A 21420-nucleotide genomic window follows, 5' to 3' on the forward strand; every position below is an offset into this window, starting at 1 on the left:
GTGTGTTGTTGTTTTTTATTTTTTGTTACAGGAAAAATTTTAATATTTAGAGGGAAAGTAGTATGAGAATCATTTAGCCTGAAATGAAGAGAAAGTAGGATGTGGAAATGGTCTGGAATCTTGATATGGAACAGGAACTAGTCATAAAAAGTACTCACATGTACTTTGAGCCCTGTTTAAATACTAAACAATTTCTTCCTTGATTTAGTTCAAATCAAGCTGCATCGTTACGCGTCCTCTCTCTGTCTACCACCAGCCCAAGCTGCTGAGGCCAACACTATTGGCAGGAGAGGAGCTTGTGATGGATGGCATGCGTGTCCACCTTATCCCAGATGGGCGTGAGGAGGCCACGGGGTTGATGGGTGGGCCACCGCTGCTCCCCGCAGAGGGAGCCATCTTCCTTACCACCTATCGGCTCATCTTCAAGGGCACGCCCACTGACCCACTGGGTGAGAGATTTTACAAACATACAGACACAAATACATACACAACTTGTCTCTCAATCTCTATTACTTCTGTGTCAACATGTATGGGTCTGGTCTCTGGTTCCTTTGTCACCTACTGCAGTGGGTGAGCAGGTAGTGACTCGCTCATTCCCCATTGCCTCTCTGACCAAGGAGAAGAGGATTTCAGTCACCTTGCCCATTGATCAGTTTGTCCAGGAGGGGCTGCAGCTACGCTCCTGCACTTTCCAGGTAACATCCTCACCTGCTGTACTGCCTTGTGAGGCTGTAACTCTGTTCATGCACCATAATGTTGCATCTCATCCCTCTACAGCTAATGAAGATTGCATTTGATGAAGAGGTTGCAGCGGACTTGGCTGAGGTTTTTAGGAAGCACATGCACAAGCTGCGTTATCCTCAGCATGTCCAGGGGACTTTTGCTTTTACTGTGGGTCAGTGTGGCAAGCTGGTGGTGGAGCACAAGACGAAGGACAAGAACCAGTCTCTCAAGTAAGTAATGATGCCCCACTAAAAAATACTGGTTATAGTTTGACTCCAAGGAACTAACAGTGCTAATCACTCTTAATCTTTGAACGAGGGCTGGGCGGTATGACCTAAAATTCATATCACGGTATAGATCGAATATCTTCATGGTAACAGTATATATCGGGTATAAATTTAAGTGTAAAAATGACAATAAAAAGCAAAGATATAATATTTTTAGAGCATTTATTGTGCAGAAAGCTGAATTCACAGCTCAAAATGAAAACCCAGCACTTCATGGTGCAAAATAGTGCAAATGAACACAGTTAACTTATAACAGAAGTACAAAAGAATGTTTTTTTATATTACAAAACAGATGGTAAAATAAATTGCTTGTATTACCTTTGTTTGCGTCACCATCAATCAGCAAAGCTTGGAAAGTATAGTTTTCTGTTCAACGTCCAATCTTTTAAACCCAAAATAAGTCCAAATCATGGACATAGCACCGTTTTTTTTTGTTTTTTGTTTTTTACCAGCTCCTCCTCCACCAGCTCTGTGCTTGCAGCCATTTTGAGGCAGGTGTGATGATGTCATCTATGATAGGACGGTAGAGTGCAAATCTCCACAAAGGTCAAATTATGTCATTTCTACCGCATATACCGTGCAGCCCTACTTTGAACCTGTCATGTGGGTGGAGCACAGAGCATCCACCATCAAGAACTCGACACAAGAGTACCACTCAAGTTCAATAGTTCAACAACTTCCAGGAAGAGGCTGTTCCTGAGCCTGGTGGTCTTGCTCCCAATGCTCTGCAGCCACCCACCAGAGGGCATAGGGTCAAAGATTGTGTGTGTGGGGTGAGTGGAGTCTGTAATGATGCAGGTGGCCCTCTTTCTGCATCTGTTCATGTAAATATTTGTGGTAGTTGGGAGGCTACTTCTCTCAATCTTCTGTGCAGCCTTCACCACCTTCTGCAGAGCCTTTCTCTCTGCAGCAGAGCAGTTGCCATGCCACACGGTGATGCTGGTGCTGAGTTGTTGTGACAGACTTCACTATGTGTCAGTTTGGTGTTTCACAGAGCAGTCATATGTTAGCAGAGTGAACAGCAGGGGGCTCAGCAGTCCTGAGGGGAATGGAAGAGGAGACAGTGTTGTGGATGCTGATGGTCTACAATCTGTTGGCAGGAAAGTGTAGGACCCAGTTCCTCAGTGAGGGACTTAGCCCTAGAGTTGTCAGTTTCTGCACCAGTGTCTGTGGAATGATGGTGTTGAAGGCAGAGGTAAAGTCCAGAAATAGCAGGTGAATGTATGAACTTTTGCTCTCTAGGTGGGTGAGGGCTGTGTGTACCACTGTTGAGATGGCGTCATCAGTGGAGCGGTTCTTCTTGTATGTGTTCTAGTGTGGGTCTGTTGGAATCGGAATCTGTGGCTTGCTAGCCTTTAGCTGAGCTAGCCAACCAACCCTCTTTCCCCTCTTTTTCTTCCAAGCACTCCGCTTCCTCTTGCTGGCTTGGCCTTGTGGTCTGCTGCGCTACTGCATTGTTCTCAGTAGCGGCAGTCTACCAAGAGTTGTTTTCAGAACTGATGAAATGGTAGTCCTCAAACTGTCTGTAATTTAGATAATTTCGTTAGAGCTGTACTTCACACACGTATTTATCACTGATTCTCCAAGGTTAGGTAAAGTGGGATTAATCCCAGGACTTTTAGAAACCGCTGCACCGCAGTGCGCTGCCATTACCTACCATTTTGTTAGCTTGGTTATGTTAAAATATTTTCCTTATATGTAAATATGCAGTGAACTTCAGAAGGACTGAAAAACACACATCAATCAGTATTAAGTCATTTCATATCTTTGTCTATTGAGAGCTTTTTATAGTATGTTCAGCAATAGGCTGTTTGCCTAACAGTCACACTCATGTTATGTAAACATGTTAATATTGATTTTCTGCAAAGCATTTTCATTTGTTAAACTTGTGGTTTGATAATTAATTATTGACTTTTCAAAGTTTTAAAAAGTTATTGCACTCTGTAGTGTAATTTTCATCAACTTGGGCAATCTAATTTGCCTGTGAATTATATGTGCTGAAGTTTGGTAAAGGTGGGGGTTAAGTATCAGTTTGTGAGGGCTGGGGCGGCTGTTAGTATGAGTAGAAGTCAAGGAAATATTGTAACAGGGATATCTGCGCAAACATGATTGTACTCCAAACGAGCTGCATTTTACCATATATGGTGGGCCTACCTCATTGTTTGCAACAAGGGCCTTATTCATCCAATTAGTTTACATTCCAATACTCACTTTGGGCACTTAGACAATATTTTTATAGAGTGCACATGGGATTCTTACAGCCTGCAGCCTGGAACTGGCCTTTGGGCCATCCCAGTCACGGCCCAACCTCCTCAAAGGGGTAAAAGAAAAATGCAGCTTAAAGGCCAATAACTATTAGATGAATCCCATTAATTGGATATGTGCTGCCCTCTGTTACAGTCACAAAGGGCCGGTGTGGCTGCAGGTTTTCATTCCAACCAAGCAAAAGCAACACCTGATCCAACCAATGAGCTGTGTGGACACAGCTTGGTTGATTTAAGTAGATTCAGGTGTTGCTTTTGTTCAGTTGGAATGAAAACCTGCAGCCACACCGGCCCTTTACTGGACCAGTTTGACACCCCTGTAATAAGGTCTTTGCCTGAAGTACCTTCAGGCTCAGGCCCTAATAAAATTGACTTGACTTGACTTAAGAGATGCTAGGGTGAATCTTGTTTGACCATTGGGCTAAGCCAGGTTTGCTGTTGAGATTTTTTTTTTTCTAGTCTTCTCCACACTTAACTTCATACTTACATCAGAGTTGTTCTATCAATGATCCAATCTCTCTAACAGGGATAGAATTAAAGCTGCAAGTAGCGTTGTTAGGGCCTGAGCCCCCGGCCTATGGCCGCGTCATTGACACCAGCCCGAATCCAGCGGTGTATTTGCCAAGTTTGTAGGCCTTTTAGTTTAGGAGTAAAGCCTGATTTATGCTTCTGCGTTGTGGCGACGCCGTACCTACGCCGTAGCCCCTACGTCGTCATTGTGCATTTATAGTTCTGCGTCGAGGGAACGCGTTGCTCTGTAATTCACTGCCAAGCCACTAGAGGGGTGTGGCTTTATCTTCGTATGGTTTTGGGGGACTCTTGTCGAATTCCTTAGTTTTCTTCCGGTCATAGCACATGGGTCAGAGACAGAGACAACAATGGAAGTTGTAAAGGTGGTCATGCTTGCGAACCTCCTCGATAACTCTTTCTTCGGCTTGGTCCATTTTTATTTTTGCGTGTTGCTCTCACCACAGAAACTTAAAAAATAGCGGTGTTGTTGTGCTGAACCGGAAACGTCGTGTGAGCGGACCAATCACAGTCCGTTGACGTTCACGTCACTATGCGTTGACACGACGCGTAGTCAGGATTTTTTGGAGGTGCACGTCGGGCTACGGCATAGGGGTCTGCGTTGACGGCGTAGGTACGGCGTAGGTACGGCGTAGGTACGACGTCGCCACAACGCAGAAGCATAAATCAGGCTTAAGAGGCCTCTGTCTGATGCAGAGAGTGAGTGGAGAGCTGAGAGCTGGCCCTTTAAGAACCCCTCCCCCACTGCTCGGTCTTTGATCTGTGCTAGAGTGGAGAGCAGAGGAGCATTAACAGAATTGTAGTGTGTAAAAGTTAAATAAGTTGGCATATGTTGGTCAAAAGTGACACATAATATCATATTTTTGTATGGACTTTTGTCAGAAATGCAGTGGTGTGTTTGTAAAAGCTGTGGGATGTATGGTGTAGACGTGAGAAGCGTTTGTTTGAGAGTATGTACCATGAGAGGACACGGCCTCCCCATTGGTTTCCATTGTAAGCATAAAATGTGTCTCCCCCACCTTGAGGGCTTGTAAAATGGACACCGAGTGAGTTATTACAAAGTTTTTTAAGATTTTCGAAGAGCAGAGTTGTGTGATTGATGTGTGTAAGTTTGGAAGCGATAGCATTAATGCCCTAGGAGGAGATAGATTTTGTTCGGGGAGTAAAAAAAGTCCTGATTTTGACAGTTTTTTCCAATTTGTGGGCATTCTGTTGTAGATAGGTGAGGGGTGAGAGTGTATGAATTTTGCGTCTTCATGAGACGAATCCAACGGTGTTGGTCCCATGTTTGTGGGACATTCGTGGGAGGAGTTAGAGCGCTCTAAATTATCAGAAATTATCTTTTAGTTGTGTGGCTCCCTAGGTGGCGTTATTGACTTTTTAGAGTGTGTTTTTAGTGTTTTTAGTGCTGGTAATGTGTTGCTCTGCTGAGCAAACATAGTAGGGTCTTCGCCTGGAGTACCTTCAGGCTCAGGCCTTAATTAATAAAATGTCAAACTACTTCTTCAAAACAAGGTTGTACTGGCCTGAATAGTCTTTTGGCATGACCCTGATTTGTAGTCTGGCAAAATATCAGCTCATTGGACTGAGAAACCCCAAAAGAGAAAGAAACAAGACTTTATCTACATCATCATCCTACTCTTGCCGATGTTACAGCACAGTGCATCAAGGACTCAAGTGTGAAACTATACTGTCAAAAAAAAGAGTATATTGTGCAGGACTGCAGAGCGTTAAGTGCAACTGGCTGCATCACATGATACCACTTTAACTTCTAAATTGCAACACACATTTTTAATCATTTGTCATATATATTCTAGTGTTTCCGTCTCTCTCTGAAGAGCTGGTTGGAGCAGATTGACTCTTTAAAGCTTGAAGAGGTCATCATTGTGTTTTCATCTTGGGCTACTTTTTCCTCTTTTTCCCAGTTAAACACAGCTCTCACAGGTCTCATTGATCATCTCTTGATTCAGCCACATGATTGTCTTTCACACATGCACACACTGTCTCTCAGAAGAAAAAGAAGAATGAACAAGCAGCGTTGTTAGGGCCTGAGTAGAGCGCTTCTTTTTTTTAATCGAATTTTTCGCCGCAGCCAATGTGTGTACCAAATTTGGTGAGTTTTCGAGCATGTTTAGGGGGTCAAAGTAACTTTTGAAGTGCCAAGTGTGTCGAGCAAACATAATAGGGTCTTCGCTTGAAGTACCTTCAGGCTCAGGCCCTAATAAATGAATGAAAAGAACAGGGTCAGGGAGCCATTGAATATTTCATTTGTGGGAAATGCATCAATTGTTTTATCATGCCTGTTGTTTCCATCTCTGCCTCCTGTGTGTGTGTGTGTGTGTGTGTGTGTGTGTGTGTGTGTGTGTGTGTGTGTGTGAGAGTGAGAGAGAGTGCGCCTCCATACACACATTTAAATTCTGACCCCTGTGCCTGTAGCACACTACACAAGTGAATGAATTCATGGCTGTCGAACTGTCAAATTAGCTTGTTGTCATGAACTAAATGGTTTTCTGTTTGTTAAAATATCAATTGGGAATTGGATTTCAAGTGACTCAACTCACTGTTTTAAAAATGTTCAACCTCTTTATTTCTTTCAGGACACTTTCCAAAAACTTGGTGAAGACCGCCAAGAGGACCATTGGCCGGCAGTACGTTACCAGGAAGAAGTATGCTCCTCCTACTTGGGAGAACCGGAGCAGCTTCCAGTCAGAACTGGATGAGGATGAAATCTCAGGTACTACAGAGACCAGTCATTTCGCCATGCTGACACACCTTCCTCCTGTTCTCCTCCCTTTGCTGCTGCTGTCACTGCATACCCATCACTTGTACAAATGCTGCCAAATGATACATTTAGACAGACTTGCCATATTTTAAGATTTATGTCAAATGAAGCTAAACTGTAGAGATACATGGACAGCTTTTGCTATAGTTGGTTCATATCAGTGTTTTTATAGTTAAAGCTTTTTAGTACATCGCTTTTCAATATATTTGGGCTTGTTGAAAAGGGGTGTCTGATAGACACCAATGATAGCCAGATTTGGGATGGTTCTTCACTGATTGCAGTTGGGGAAAGAGAAAAGGCTGGGAATCCTCATTTGGGTGTGAGTCCTGGTTGCTGCTCTTGTGCCTCCTCTGGTCAGTCTGGGTACCTGTTTAAGAGAGGAATTGGGGATATGATCCTCACTTGTATTCCAACCCCCTGGGGAAACTCTTCAACATCAGGTGGAAAGATGTGGCTAACAACTCCAAATTGATTGCAGTTTGGCAGGAACCATAAGGCATGCAGCAAAAATCAGGACAGCACAGTAATGGGACTTGCCAATGTACAGTTGGGGAGAGTAATTTAGATGCTCAAATACCAGATTTTTGTGTTTCAGATTACATTTTTATGTCCAGAAAAATACTTTAAAATACATACACATTTCAACTATATTTATGTTATTTAAGTATTTAAGTACTGTGCAGGAGGGAATTAAAAACGCCACTCAGTGTATAGAACAAAGAATATAACTTATCGGGCAATCAGGTGGTATAGCTGGGGATGCCAATTCCAAGTCAATCTTGGATACAGTATTATGGCTAATAATCAAATCCCTTTATGGATAATATATGTGGGACTTTCACATCCAAATCCTCTCTTCTCAGCTCTTTTTGGGAGTAAACAAGGGGAGAAGACAAAAAAAAGAATAAAGTAATTTTGTTTCACACATGAATTGGATTCATCAAGGTCTCCAAACCTGTTTTTGTTGTTGTTGTTGTTGTTGTTTTTTAACACTCCACAGTCTCAGAAGAAGTGGACCAGAGCTCCCACACTCTCTCCTCCACAATGCGCTCTTCAGACAGACAAACTATGAGCAATGTGGTGGAGCGAGCCTGTTGCCGTGACTACCAGCGTCTGGGTCTCGGCACACTCAGTAACAGCCTGACCCGCTCCAAAAACGAACCCTTCAGAATTTCGACCGTTAACCGCATGTACACGGTCTGCCGGAGGTAAGAGAGTGAAGACAGATTGGTATGATAGGCGGATGTGGTCTATTCACTGCGTAAAGCTGTGTGTGTGTGTGTGTGTGTGTGTGTTTGTGTGTGTGTGTGTGTGTGTGTGTGTGTGTGTGTGTGTGTTAGCTACCCTGGCCTCTTGATCGTCCCACAGAGTATCCCAGACACAACCATCCAGAGAATTTGCCGCTGCTACCGGCAGAACCGCTTCCCTGTGGTTTGCTGGAGGAATTCTCGAACCAAGGCTGTATTACTGCGCTCTGCAGGCCTTCATGCCAAAGGGGTTGTGGGCTTCTTCAAGTCCCCCAATGCCCCTTCAGCAGGTACAGACGTTTGTGTGTGTGTGGTGCTTTGAACATTTATATTACCAGGGAACATACTTTTTACACACGTCCAAGGTTTTGAATATTAGCTGCTGAGATCCCGATTCAGCATAGTTGTAAGGTGTACCACAGTCAGAGGTCACTGTCAAAGTTACAATAAGCCTATCAAGAGCCTGAAAATGCAATGGAGAAGATGCATAAATTCAAAATTGTCCATCCATCCATCCATTTTCTTCCGCTTATTCCTGTTAAGGGTTGCGGGGGGGCTGGAGCCTATCCCAGCAGCTACGGGCAAGAGGCCAGTTACACCCTGGACAGGTCACCAGTCCATCACAGGGCCAACTCATATAGACAGACAACCATTCACACTCACATTCATACCTACGGTCAATTTAGAGTATCCAATTAGCCTCGTCCCCAAATGCATGTCTTTGGACGGTGGGAAGAAGCCAGGGTACCCGGAGAGAATCCATGCAGGCGTGGGGAGAACATGCAAACTCCACACAGAAAGATCCCGTGCCCGAGCTGGGACCCGAAACCCTTCTTGGTGTGAGGCGACAGTGCTACCACTGCACCACTATGCCGCCTCAAAATTGTGTAGAAAATAATTTTGTTTTTGCTAAAAGTAGTCAGGAAATTCAATCCTCTCTTATTATTTATTAAAATTGCACATAGAAAAACAAACTTTGAAAAGAACACTGCTGAAAACAAACTTCACTCGTTTATATGATCATGTATGCAGGGCCCTCTCAGGCAGACTCCACCAGTCTGGAACAGGAGAAGTACCTGCAGGCAATCATTAGCTCCATGCCCTCATATAGTGAGAGCAGTGGCAGGAACACGCTCAGTGGCTTCACCTCTACACATATGAGCACTTCTGGTTGGTATACATACACACATAATCTCACTCAGAAGAACCTCACTGATTATATGCCCCTGAGCTCACCATTGCCTCTGTCCTCAGACTCGTCAGACAAGCTGAGACAGCCAAAGATTGGTGCTCTGATGAAGCAAGTGATGGGCACCAAAGAGGACATCCCTGGAACCTTCAGCCGAGGGGGTAAGACGTGTTTTTGTGCACCCTGCAGGGGGCTCCTGTAGTTTTATATATTAGTGTCAGTCAGTATGTCTTAGTCCCAGGTTTTAAAACAATGTTTGATTTATACTGTCTTACTGTTAACTGGGACTGGACCACAAAGAGTTAATGCATCCCTTGTAGCTCTTGTTCGGGATGAGTATGCATTGTTGGTTAATGGGGCATTTCTGTGATTTGACCTCAGCACTTGGTCAAAGGGCGAAAGTCATCTCCCTGTCTCAGCCCAAAGTGTCTGGCAAGGCCAGGAATCCTCCTAGAGGTACAGTAGGCCATGCCCACCCCCTCCCTCTATTCCTGTCTTACCAATCAAATCTCTTTAACAGTACTGTTAGTATGTTTGGCGTCATCACTGGTAGTATGCTGTCTCTGCAACTAATGGTCAGTTGTTACTGCTTGTGTTCATCTGAGATCTGATGTGTGTGTGTGTGTGTGTATGCGCGCACGTGCGTGCGTGTTGGGGAGTGGGTGTACGCATGCTGATGCTGCAGCTCCACTGTCATGTTTATGGTTTTTCTTTTACTCCTCTGTCTTTCAAATGTTAACTACAATCAGAATTGCATCATCACCTAGATATCATTGAGCTAAAATGAGTAAACTGGACCAGTTAATTTTTTCACTTAAAAGTTGTCTACCAGCTTGACGATAAAGTTCAGTAGCTGTGCACGTTATATATGAGCGTGCCAACAACCAGGCTTTAGTAAAACTCGGGTCAAAATGGTTTCATGACTGATGAGCATAGAAAATTCTTCTGTATGATGATTCAGTGTCCAGGTAAGAAATCTAATGAAGATGCTAACTTTACGTGTGTGTGGTGTGTGTGTGTGTGTGTGTGTGTGTGCGCGCGCGCGTGTGTGCGTGTACGCGGGTGGGCGTGCCAGGTAAATGGGGCAGCATCCGGGGGAGTGGGCGTCTGAGTGCCTACAACCCAGATGTGGGGACACGTCTCGCAGGGAAAGAATCTCCACAGCCCAATGGAGGGCCAAGTGAGGCACTGTTCCTCCGCCAGCAGAAGGCCTACCTATACATCATTGGAGACAAGGCCCAGCTGAAGGTGACCAATAATACTCCATTAACACTCTCCACCCGATCACAATTTGTGAAATCTTGATGGGGTCTCTACAATATTGACTATATGCTGTATTTCTCATAAACTCTATCTTTCTGTATAATCATCATCATACATCCATCAATCCATTTTCTTTACGGGGGCGTAACGGCTGTGGGGGGGGGTTGGGGCCTATCCCAGCTGATATTGGGGAGAGTTAGGGTACACCCTGGAAGGATCGCCAGTCCGTTGCAAGGCCATCAGGAGCAATTTGAGGCTCAGTATCTTGCTCAAAGATATTTCAACATGGTCAGGAAAAGTGAGGATTGTGTTTCCTCTCTTTCCATCTGTATATCTGTTTTCGTCCATTATCAGTCTTTGTCTCTGCCCTGCTCTCCTGCTTTCTGTCCCCCCAACCGGTCAAAGCAGAAGGCTGTTCCCATTGAGCCTGGGTCTGCATGTCCTTCCTACCTGTTAAAAGAAAGGTTTTCGTTGCTGCTTTTACCTGATGTGCTTGCTTATGGAGAATTGTTGGGTGTAAATTCATTGAAGGAGTGTGGTACTAGTCCTGCTCTCCTTGTAAAATGTCATGAGATAACTTTTGTTGTGATTTGGCGCTGTACAAATAAAATTGACTTGACTTGAACCAGCAACCCTTGGGATGGCCACCTTCCTCCAAGTCATGCTGCCTTTTAATCATCATCGTCTGTAAGAATATTTAATATATTGTGTATGTCTGAGTCACTAATGAAAGTGATTTAGTTTGCTTTAATAAAGATAATGTCATGGTGAAGTGTGGTGGCACAATATGATAAACTTCGAGATGATCAGAAAAAATGTGTAGATGCTCAGTATGGCTACATTTCATCTGTTGTCTCATTATTCATATTCTTTTCAGTCAGAATAATGAATCACGCTCAAATAAACCTTTATAAATGTTGTATGAGGAACTGAGATTTATGAGTGTGGCTATCCCCTGTTACATGGACCCCAAGCACAAATTTGGTACTTTAACAGTTATTAAGGGTCAAGTGAATATACAAATAGAATACACAAATGGGAGATTGGGTGTGAAGTTAATGAATCAATGGTTTAAGTTGTATTGTGTCGTATTGTGTTCAGGGTGGGAAGCAGGACTCGTTTCAGCAGTGGGAGGTAGTTCCTATCGAGGTGTGTGATGTGCGGCAGGTAAAGAACAGCTTCAAGAAACTGATGAAGGCCTGTGTGCCGAGCTCTTCCACCTCTGACCCCAACATGAGCTTCCTGCGCTGCCTGGAGGATTCTGAGTGGATGGCACTGGTAAGTGCTTACAATGTGGCTGATTGTTATCTTTATTGACTGATCTGTGTGTTTCATTGCAGTTCATCACAATTTCATTAAAGCCTAGTAGTAGAGACAAGGTGTCAGACAAGTCATTGAATTGCCCTGGCTCATGTTTTGATTTGAAGTGGAATTTGTTATAATGGTGTGTTTGTGTGCAGCTGCACAGGGTGCTACAGGTGTCTGTACTCGTAGTGGAGCTCCTAGATACTGGCTCATCTGTCATGGTCAGCCTGGAAGACGGCTGGGATGTCACTACACAGGTTTGGATGGCGATAAACATTTTCTATATAACTGTGATACTCAACCTGCGGCTCATGAGCTGCGGCTCAAATAGTTGAGGCTATTTTGGAAGTCGTCCTTACAAAAATTAAAAATCTAAATAAACAGTTTGTAAAAGTCTCCTTCAAACACTGCCAGTAATGACAGATGTGGTTGCAGTCATAATAATAATAAATTACAGGTACTTTAAGAGATGGGAGAACTGGTTCCCAGTTTTTCAATTCCTTGGAATCATCTGCCAGTGTTGCAAACGATTCCTTTATGGATTCCAGTGGGTGCAAATGATGTCGCCACGGATGTTGCATTGCTAACGCAAACTACGCAACGTTTGTGGCAATGTCATTCACCATTGCAGCCAGCAGGAGACATGGCGCCCAAGTGGCACAAACGCTCAACAGTTTGGTTACACTTCACTAAAAAAGAAGGATGACAACAGGGCAACTTGCAATACTTGCAAAGTGGATATTTCATCAAAGGGAGAAAATACAACCAATATGCAGAAACAATTGTGCACACAGTGTGCGATAACTCCGAATGAATATCGAGAATATCGAATATTGAATTTCGATCTGCTCCGGAGTGAGTCTCAAACCAGCAGCAGCGGCAACGTTCGCACGTCCTCTGCTTTTAATACTGCAGGTAACTAACCAACTAACACTACTTGTTATGTTATCACCATGTGCCTGATTGTAAAATCTGCTATAACTAACTGTTAAAATTAATTGAATGCCTTCTCATGCATTAAATTTAGATGGCCATTATGAGAAAGAGTCTGACTGATAGGGCCTGAGGCTGAAGGTACTTCAGGCGAAGACCCTATTATGTTTGCTCGGCAGAGCAACACATTAGCAGCACTAAAAACACTACAAACACACACTAAAAAGTGTCCCAGCCCCCCCCCCCCCCCCCCCCCCCCCCCCCCAAACACCCATGAGGCAGCTCAGCCAGACGGACCGGAGCCGGTTTTCACATACACATCCATTCAAAACCTGGTACGAGACTGTTCTTGCTGTCAATGAGTGCGCGCAATATGCGCATTATGCGCATAATATAATTTCACCCCCTGAACATGCATGAATTTTGCTGAAATTTGGCACAATTGTCTGGTCTGGCTCAACATTCACTAATCTAAAAAAAAAGAAAAACACCACAAAAGTCAATAGCGCCACCTAGGGAGCCACACAAATGAAAGATAATTTGGAACGCTATAACTCCCCAAACAAGCAATGCTATCGCTTCCAAACTTTGACACATTACTCTCCCAACTGTGCTGATGAAAAGTTATTAAAAGTTTTTATATGAATTACTCAGTTTGGGTTTTATAAGCCGTCAAAGTGGGGGAGACATGTTTCACGCGTACAATGGAAGCCTATGGGGAGAACGTGTCCTCTCAGGGTACATACTGTCAAACAAACACTTGTCACGTCTACATCACACATCCCACAGCTTTAACAAACACACCACTGCATTCCTGACAAAAATCCCTACAAAAATATGGTATTATGTGTCACTCTTGACCAACGTATGCTGATTTATTTCACTTTTACACACCTAATCCTCCTCTGCTCTCCACTCTAGCACAGATCAAAGACAGTGCAGCGGGGGAGGGGTTCTTAAGTCGAGTCGAGTTGAGTCAATTTTATTTATATAGCGCCAAATCACAACAAAAGTTATCTCATGACACTTTACAGGTAGAGCAGGTCTAGTACCACACTCCTTCAATGAAATTACACCCAATTGTCCATGAGCAAGCACATCCTGCAACAGCGGCGACGAAAACCTTCCTTTTAACAGGCAGGAACGTCGAGCAGATCCAGGCTCAAAGGGGACGGCCTTCTGCTTTGACCGGTTGGGGGGAGAGAGAGCAGGAGAGCGGGGCAGAGACAAAGACAGATAATGGAGGAAGATAGATATGCAGAAGGAAAGAGTGGGACAGAGATAAAGAGAGAGAGAAAGGAAGAGACTGATGGACAGACAGGGACGTGAGCAGGTGGAGCTACGGGTGGCAGCTTGAGCCTCTTCAGGTCTGCAGTCTCCTCCAGCAGCACCCGGGATCTGGGATGAGGGGAGCCTGAAGGCTCCGGAGAAGAAGACGAGTTAGAAATATGTATGAGTATGATTTATGTATGACAAATATAGGAGGACAGAGAGGAGGGGAGAGAAGCCCAGTGCACCATGGGAGATCCCCCAGCAGCCTAAGCCTATAGCAGCATATCTAAGGGCCAGCCTAAACAGCACAACTATAAGCCTGATCAAAAAGGAAGGTCTTAAGTCTGCTCTTAAAGGTCGAGAAGGTGTCTGCATCCCGGAACGAAACTGGGAGACGGAGGGGAGCCTGATAGCTGAAGGCTCTGGCTCCCATTCTACTTTAAGAACCACCAGTAACTCCGCATCCTGGGAGCGAAGGGTTCTAGCTGGATCAAAGGGAACTAGGAGCTCTGTCAAATATGAAGGAGCCTGATGGTTGAGGACTTTGTATGTTAGAAGGAGAATTTTGAATTCTATTCTAAATTTGACAGGGGAGCCAATGCAGAGAAGCTAGTACAGGAGAAACATGGTCTTTTTGTGCGCTGAAGAGCGAATTGGTCAAAGATAATGATAATCGATAATTATGAATATAATTATCGATTAATAAATAAATTACTAATTAATATTAAATATTAATTATACGGGGCACCACCCTGATGAGTTCAGGGAAACTATAATACGACCAAACTTGTAACAGTTATCAGTCTTGAACATTTTCTAAGAAAATGGTGAAAAATTACTATGTAGAACAAAAATAAATAATAACATTTGTACATTTCAACAAAGGACGGAAAAGGTGTGTAAATATGTAGCCATGACCTCTACCATAATTTGCTTACATTTGTATTTACAGATACAATGCAATATCTGAAAACAAAGTTAGCCAAAAATAAACAAATACGGTAAAATAATACTCAATACTATTGAATTGCCAAGCTTACGACTGTGTTTACTGCTACTACTACTGTGTTTACCACTACTACTACGACGACTACTACTGTTTACTGATGTGTTTACAGGTTTATAACAAACCGGGGGGTTTGGTTTTCCATGAAAATAAAAATGTACACAATTTACACAACACTGAGCCTTATAGATAAATGCAAATACCGGTACTCACTCGTAAACGGGGTCCATGCGACTCGTAAACAGAGCCTCCTCCACAGAGCCAGCGTCATTGCTGCTGTCAGAGTCCGACGAATCCTCTATGTCAACGTCGTGTCCCTCTTGGTGTTAAAAGTTTTTTTTTTTCCTTGGTTGAAATGTTATTGTTTTTTTTATCAGCACTTCAGTGGCTAGCGGTTCAGAGGAGATCCCGAGTGTGCAGGGTTGTAGTTCAGCGGTCTGCCTTCGTCTGTGGGGCGCTGCGCGTAAAAGAGAGAGAGCGCATAGTTTGCGCAGGTTTAAGCTCTTAAGTTTTATGTAGCTGGGATTTGTAGTTCTTGGAATGGTAGGTGTCGATCGATTCTGTAGCTTCTCCCCTTTCCAAAGACTACAAACACTGCCGTAAAGAAGAAGTCTACACGACACTATTCAACTTTGATTCCGCAGTGGTCATAAAATTTAAATGTCCCGAGTTCGTACCGAAACAGATTAAAATCACCATAAAAAGGTAAAGTTTGCACTAAAACAGACACCCGACCCAGTTTTGTGAGCATTAGAGTTCTAACTTTGATCGAGAATTGAAAGTAAACATTGCCATCAAATTTCAGTACATTTTTACAGCGCCCAATTACGTCCACCGTTTTTCGGCCCGTCGGCGGGCCAATCAGGCTCTTAGGGTTAAAGGGCCAGCTGGCAGCTCTACACTCACTCTCTGCATCAGACTCAGGCTTCTAACTCCTAAACTAAAAGGCCTACAAAACTTGGCCAATACACCGTTGGATTCGGGCCGGTGTAAGCGACGCGGCCATAGGCAGCGCGGGGGCTCAGGCCCTTACAACGCTGCTTGCAGCTTTAATTAGGCCTATAGGCTACCCTATTATATTTGCTCAGCAGAGCAACACATTATTTCTTATTTTTCCAAATGAGAATCGATAAGAGATTCAATTAAAGCTGCAAGCAGCTTTTAATCAGCATCGTTGGGAGAGTATTGTGTGAAAGTTTGGAAGCAATAGCATTAATGCCCGAGGAGGAGATAGATTTTGTTCAGGAATTTTAAAAAGTCCTCATTTTGACAGTTTTGTCCAAATTGTGGGCATTCTGTTGTAGATAGGTGAGGGGTCACAGAGTATGAATTTTGTGTCTTCATGAGACGAGTCCAACGGTGTTGGTCCCATGTTTGTAGGACATTCGTGGGAGGAGTTATAGCGCTCCAAATGATCTTTCAGTTGTGTGGCTCCCTAGGTGGCGCTATTGACTTTTGTGGTGTTTTTTTTTTTTTTTTTTAGATTAGTGAATCTTTAGCCAGACCAGACAATTGTGCCAAATTTCAGGGAATTTGATGCATGTTCAGGGGGTGAAATTACATTATGCGCATAATGCGCTCATTAACAAAAAGAACAGTCTCGTACCAGGTTTTGAATGGGTGTGTATGTGAAAACCGGCTCCGGGCAGTCTGGCCGAACTGCCTCATGGGTGTTGGGGGCGGGGGGGGCTGGGACACTGTTGAGTGTGTGTTTGTAGTGTTTTTAGTGCTGCTAGTCTTCGCCTGAAGTACCTTCAGGCTCAGCCCCTAAGAAAAAGATGAATTGTGAGGCAGAATCGAAAATGGAATCGGAATCGGGAAAATCATATCAATTCCCTTTATAGTTACTACACTTTACTTCATGCTTTCAATTCCTTAATATCATTGTAGCCTACTATTATCCTTATTCTGAAATATACAGTGTATTGCTTTAGGGGAGAAAAGGGACATTTTTTGCGCTTGTTAAAAAAAAAATGTTTTTAAACAAACTGGCTCCTGACGAGGGCAAGGTTGAGTACCACTCCTTTAATTTAGTTCAGTTACAAAAAGATCTCAGCCTCCTGGTCTTCAGCTGTGATGGCTCTGTCTGACCTGATGCATATCTGCAGGTGGTGTCCTTGGTTCAGCTGCTGTCGGATCCGTACTACCGAACCTTCGATGGTTTCCGGCTACTAGTGGAGAAGGAGTGGCTTTCATTTGGCCACAGATTCAGCCACCGTGGAGCACAGACATTGGGCAGCCAAAGCAGTGGTTTCACCCCTGTCTTCTTGCAATTCTTGGACTGCGTGCATCAGGTGAGTTTGCTCTGCAGCATGTGGAATTTTCTTTCCCAAAAGAAACATTGTTGCTTTATTTTTTACATTGTGATACTTTATTTATCCTAAAAGGAAGATATACAGACACTGTTCTGGGGACATTAGAAAACCCCCATCATAACTCAATAAATTTTCTGTTCTTTACAACTCCATAATCGAAGCCAGTGCCCACTAAATTTAAAGTACTTTATGGTAAAATAGAACAGAGAGCTGGCAGGGATGGTTAGCCACTTGAGAGTGAAACAAATTTCAATTCACCTACAAAACATAACATAATTTTGATGAGTAGCTGTCAAAAAGCAAAAACACAGAATGAGATTAATTCCTTTGTGTGTACATTTGTGTAGATGCCTTGAAATGCTCTCGGTGATAATCCTCTTTGCCTAATTGCATCCATTTATCTCAGCAGCTGTGATTAATTACAGTATCTCACAAAAGTGAGTACACCCCTCACATTTCTGCAAATATTTAATTATATCTTTTCATGGGACAAAACTGAAGAAATGACATTTTGAAACAATGTAAAGTAGTCAGTGTACAGTTTGTATAACAGTGTAAATTTACTGTCCCCTCAAAAGAACTCAACACACAATCATTAATGTCTAAACTCCTGGCAACAAAAGTGAGTACACCTCTAAGTGAAAATGTCTAAATTGGGCCCAATTAGCCATTTCCCTCCCGTGTCATGTGACTCATTTGTGTTACAAGGTCTCTGGTGTGAATGGGGAGCAGGTGTGTTAAATTCGGTGTTATCGTTCTCACACGCTCTCATACTGGTCACTAGAAGTTCAACATGGCACCTCATGGCAAAGAACTCTCTGAGGATCTGAAAAAAAGAAATGTTGCTCTACATAAAGATGGCCTAGGCTATAAGAAGATTGCCAACACCCTGAAACTGAGTTGCAGCACGTTGGCCAAGACCATACAGCGGTTTAACAGGACAGGTTCCACTCAGAACAGGCCTCCCCATGGTCGACCAAAGAAGTTGAGTGCACGTGCTCAGCGTCATATCCAGAGGTTGTCTTTGGGAAATAGACGTCTGAGTGCTGCCAGCATTGCTGCAGAGGTTGAAGGGGTGGGGGGTCAGCCTGTCAGTGCTCAGACCATACACCGCACACTGCATCAAATTGGTCTGCATGGCTGTCGTCCCAGAAGGAAGCCTATTCTAAAGATGATGCACAAGAAAGCCCGCAAACAGTTTGCTGAAGACAAGCAGACTAAGGACATGGATTACTGGATCATTGAGGGAACCAACATGTACTGTGACATACTGAAGCAGAGCAAGATCCCCCCCCTCCCTTCGGAAACTGAGCCGCAGGGCAGTATTCCAACATGATAACGACCCCAAACACACCTCCAAGACGACCACAGCTTTGCTAAAGAAGCTGAGGGTAAAGGTGATGGACTGGCCAAGCATGTCTCCAGACCTAAATCCTACTGAGCATCGTTGGGCATCCTCAAATGGAAGGTGGAGGAGCGCAAGGTCTCAAACATCCACCAGCTCCGTGATGTTGTCATGGAGGAGTGGAAGAGGATTCCAGTGGCAACCTGTGAAGCTCTGGTGAACTCCATGCCCAAGAGGGTTAAGGCAGTGCTGGAAAATAATGGTGGCCACACAAAATATTGACACTTTGGGCCCAATTTAGACATTTTCACTTAGGGGTGTACTCACTTTTGTTGCCAGGGGTTTAGACATTAATGGTTGTGTGTTGAGTTATTTTGAGGGGACAGTAAATTTACACTGTTATACAAACTGTACACTGACTACTTTACATTATATCAAAGTGTCGTTTCTTCAGTGTTGTCCCATGAAAAGATGTAATTAAATATTTGCAGAAATGTGAGGGGTGTACTCACTTTTGTGAGATACTGTATATGTTTTAAGGGGTTTCCTCCCTCATCTCAGCCCATCATCCATCCATCCATTTTCTTCCGCTTATCCTGTTAAGGGTCGTGGGGGCACTCGAGTCTATCCCAGCAGCCTTCGGGAGAGAGGTGGGGTACACCCTGGATGGGTCGCCAGTCCATCGCAGGGCCAACACATATAGACAGACAACCATTCGCCCTCACAGCTACACCTATGGCCAATTTAATGTATCCAATTGACCTAGTCCCCCTTTGCATGTCTTTGGACTGTTGGAGGCAGCTGGAGTACCCAGAGAGAACCCATGCAGGCACAGGGAGAACATGCAAACTCCAGAAAGAAAGACCCTATGCTCGAGTCGGCCTCAAACCCAGAACCTTTTTGCTGTGAGGCGACAATGCTAACCACTGCACTACCTCATCTCAGCCCCTGCTGCTCAAAATTATAACATCTGTTATGAATACTTCAGGAAAGTCCCTGTTCATTTTAGATCCTGCACAAATACTGTATCTCAGATAATGAAGTTGATCCACATAGTAGAAAAGGGGAGTCTGTCTTTCTGCAGCTCCTGCTCTTGGAATGCCCTTCAAGTTAATCTTAACTCTGACTCCATTGTCCCTCTTGACAGTTTTAAATATAATTTTGCAGAAGCCTTTTTCATTGGCCGTCCTTGCTTCTCTGACTATATTTTGTTTGACATGTTTTTTGTAACTCGAAATATGTAATCAGCCTGATGTTTAACTTTGCTGCCTTTGGCCAGGTCATCACTATAAAGATATTTTTGTTTTGTTTTTTTATTTCCAAGGATTTCACCTAATTTAATAAAGATTCAACTAAAGAACTGTAAACTGGACCTGTGTTGCTCTTAGATTCACCTTCAGTTTCCCATGGAGTTTGAGTTCAGTCAGTACTACCTGAAGTTCTTGGCCTACCATTACGTGTCCAACCGCTTCCGCACCTTCCTGCTTGACTCAGACTACGAGCGCATCGAACTTGGTAACAACACCACTAGCTCACCCTTTTCAGTCAGATAGTTGTTAATTGAACACATGAATCTTCATTGTGTGTGTTGTGCGTGTGTGTATGTGCACGTCTGTGTGTGTGTGTGTGTGTGTGCGCGCGCGCGCGTGCGCGCGCTCCCGTCCGTGTGCCCATTGGTGCATGCCTGGGTCTGTGCACACAGGAGTGCTTTATGAGGAGAAAGGTGAAAGGAAAAGTCCACAGGTCTGTAAGTCGGTTTGGGACTACATCGACAGGCTCAACAAGAAAACCCCAAACTTCTACAACTACATGTTCTCTCCTGAAGATGAGGAGGTGCGTGCACTGCCCACACACCCACCACACTGAGGATATGTCTGTTTATTTTGCAGGTCAGTACATTAGCAGGGCTCTAGACTTCCTTTTCCTGTGCTACAATTTTTCAAGTTGGTAGCAAAAGAACATGGTTGTGTAGCACCCTATTTTTGGGTTACAGCATGGTATTAATCAATGACCTGGCACGCTGATAAATAATTGTCCCACTTTACATACCTCAGGGAAACATTGCTCTGAGCAGATTGACCAAGCCAGACAGGAACTTTCCACTCAAATGGCATAGTGAATCCCGTCAATTTTCAGGATAAACTACCAAGTAAAAACTCCCAATCACAAAAACAGACAGAAAAGGACACAGTATAATGACATACTTTACATGCACATAATGAAAACACATAAACCAAGACAGAATGACCAAATCAGCAGAATCCGGGCAAGTTAGCAAATCTGGGCAGAAAAGATGTGCCATGGCTGAATTGATAGTCATGGAAATTGCAGCTATGTGGAGGAAGTGATTGCATTGCTGCCAGTATGCCATGCAGCCAGTATGCCACACAGCCGGTCTGCCATGCAGCCAGTACACAATGCAGCCATGCCCCGACAGAGGAGAGTGCGGGAGGGGGAGTTCTGCACCTATGAAGGAAAAAAACAGTTTTCATTTGAACCTCGTAAGTTTTGTGTCTCAGTCAGCTGGACAGTTTCAGTTACCTTGAAGATGTTTTGCCTCTTAGCCAAGAGGCTACTTCAGTTCTAAAGCCTGGTTTATACTTCTGCGTCGCGTCGACGGCGTAGCGCAGACCCCTACGCAGACCCTATGCCCTAGCCTGACATGCACCTCCAAAAAGTCCTGACTATGCGTCGCGTCGACGCATTGTGACGTAAAGTCAAGGACTGTGATTGGTCCACTCAGAGAAGGTAGCCGAATGCATGAAGAGGTGGAAGAACCTCCGCGACAAATATGTGCGTCTCCGGAAGAAAAGAGACATTTTCTCAGCCGGTATTCATGTGGGTTGTTAGGGCGTCGTTGATCCAATCAGTATGTCTGTGAGTCATTAGGGTCAGGGGGATCCAAGTGTGAATGGGAGGGTGTTTAGGCCCACATTCTAGGTGGAAGACAGGAAGTGATGA

The 21420-nt window shown here is 44.0% G+C and overlaps 1 protein-coding gene across 5 annotated transcripts in view; it reads left to right on the forward strand.

The window, feature by feature from the left end:
* sbf1 (SET binding factor 1) overlaps positions 1-21420 on the forward strand; it is a 116710-nt gene that overhangs the window by 75773 nt on the left and 19517 nt on the right. For 4 of the 5 annotated variants that reach the window (XM_086200935.1, XM_086200936.1, XM_086200938.1 and 1 more), the window contains 15 exons: positions 257-449; positions 568-695; positions 778-953; positions 6400-6536; positions 7585-7792; positions 7925-8121; positions 8864-9001; positions 9086-9181; positions 9402-9476; positions 10096-10268; positions 11385-11561; positions 11744-11845; positions 16908-17093; positions 19848-19974; positions 20162-20292. In XM_086200935.1, coding sequence (XP_086057061.1) covers positions 257-449; positions 568-695; positions 778-953; positions 6400-6536; positions 7585-7792; positions 7925-8121; positions 8864-9001; positions 9086-9181; positions 9402-9476; positions 10096-10268; positions 11385-11561; positions 11744-11845; positions 16908-17093; positions 19848-19974; positions 20162-20292 — 2244 coding nt within the window. The remainder of the gene's footprint in view (positions 1-256; positions 450-567; positions 696-777; positions 954-6399; positions 6537-7584; positions 7793-7924; positions 8122-8863; positions 9002-9085; positions 9182-9401; positions 9477-10095; positions 10269-11384; positions 11562-11743; positions 11846-16907; positions 17094-19847; positions 19975-20161; positions 20293-21420) is intronic. The other variant, XM_086200937.1, reaches the window with a different exon arrangement.

The sequence above is a fragment of the Aulostomus chinensis genome, chromosome 4, assembly GCF_037954235.1.
Source record: "Aulostomus chinensis isolate RoL2024-O1b breed Wild chromosome 4, RoL_Achi_v1.0, whole genome shotgun sequence".
Lineage (NCBI taxonomy): Eukaryota > Metazoa > Chordata > Actinopteri > Syngnathiformes > Aulostomidae > Aulostomus > Aulostomus chinensis.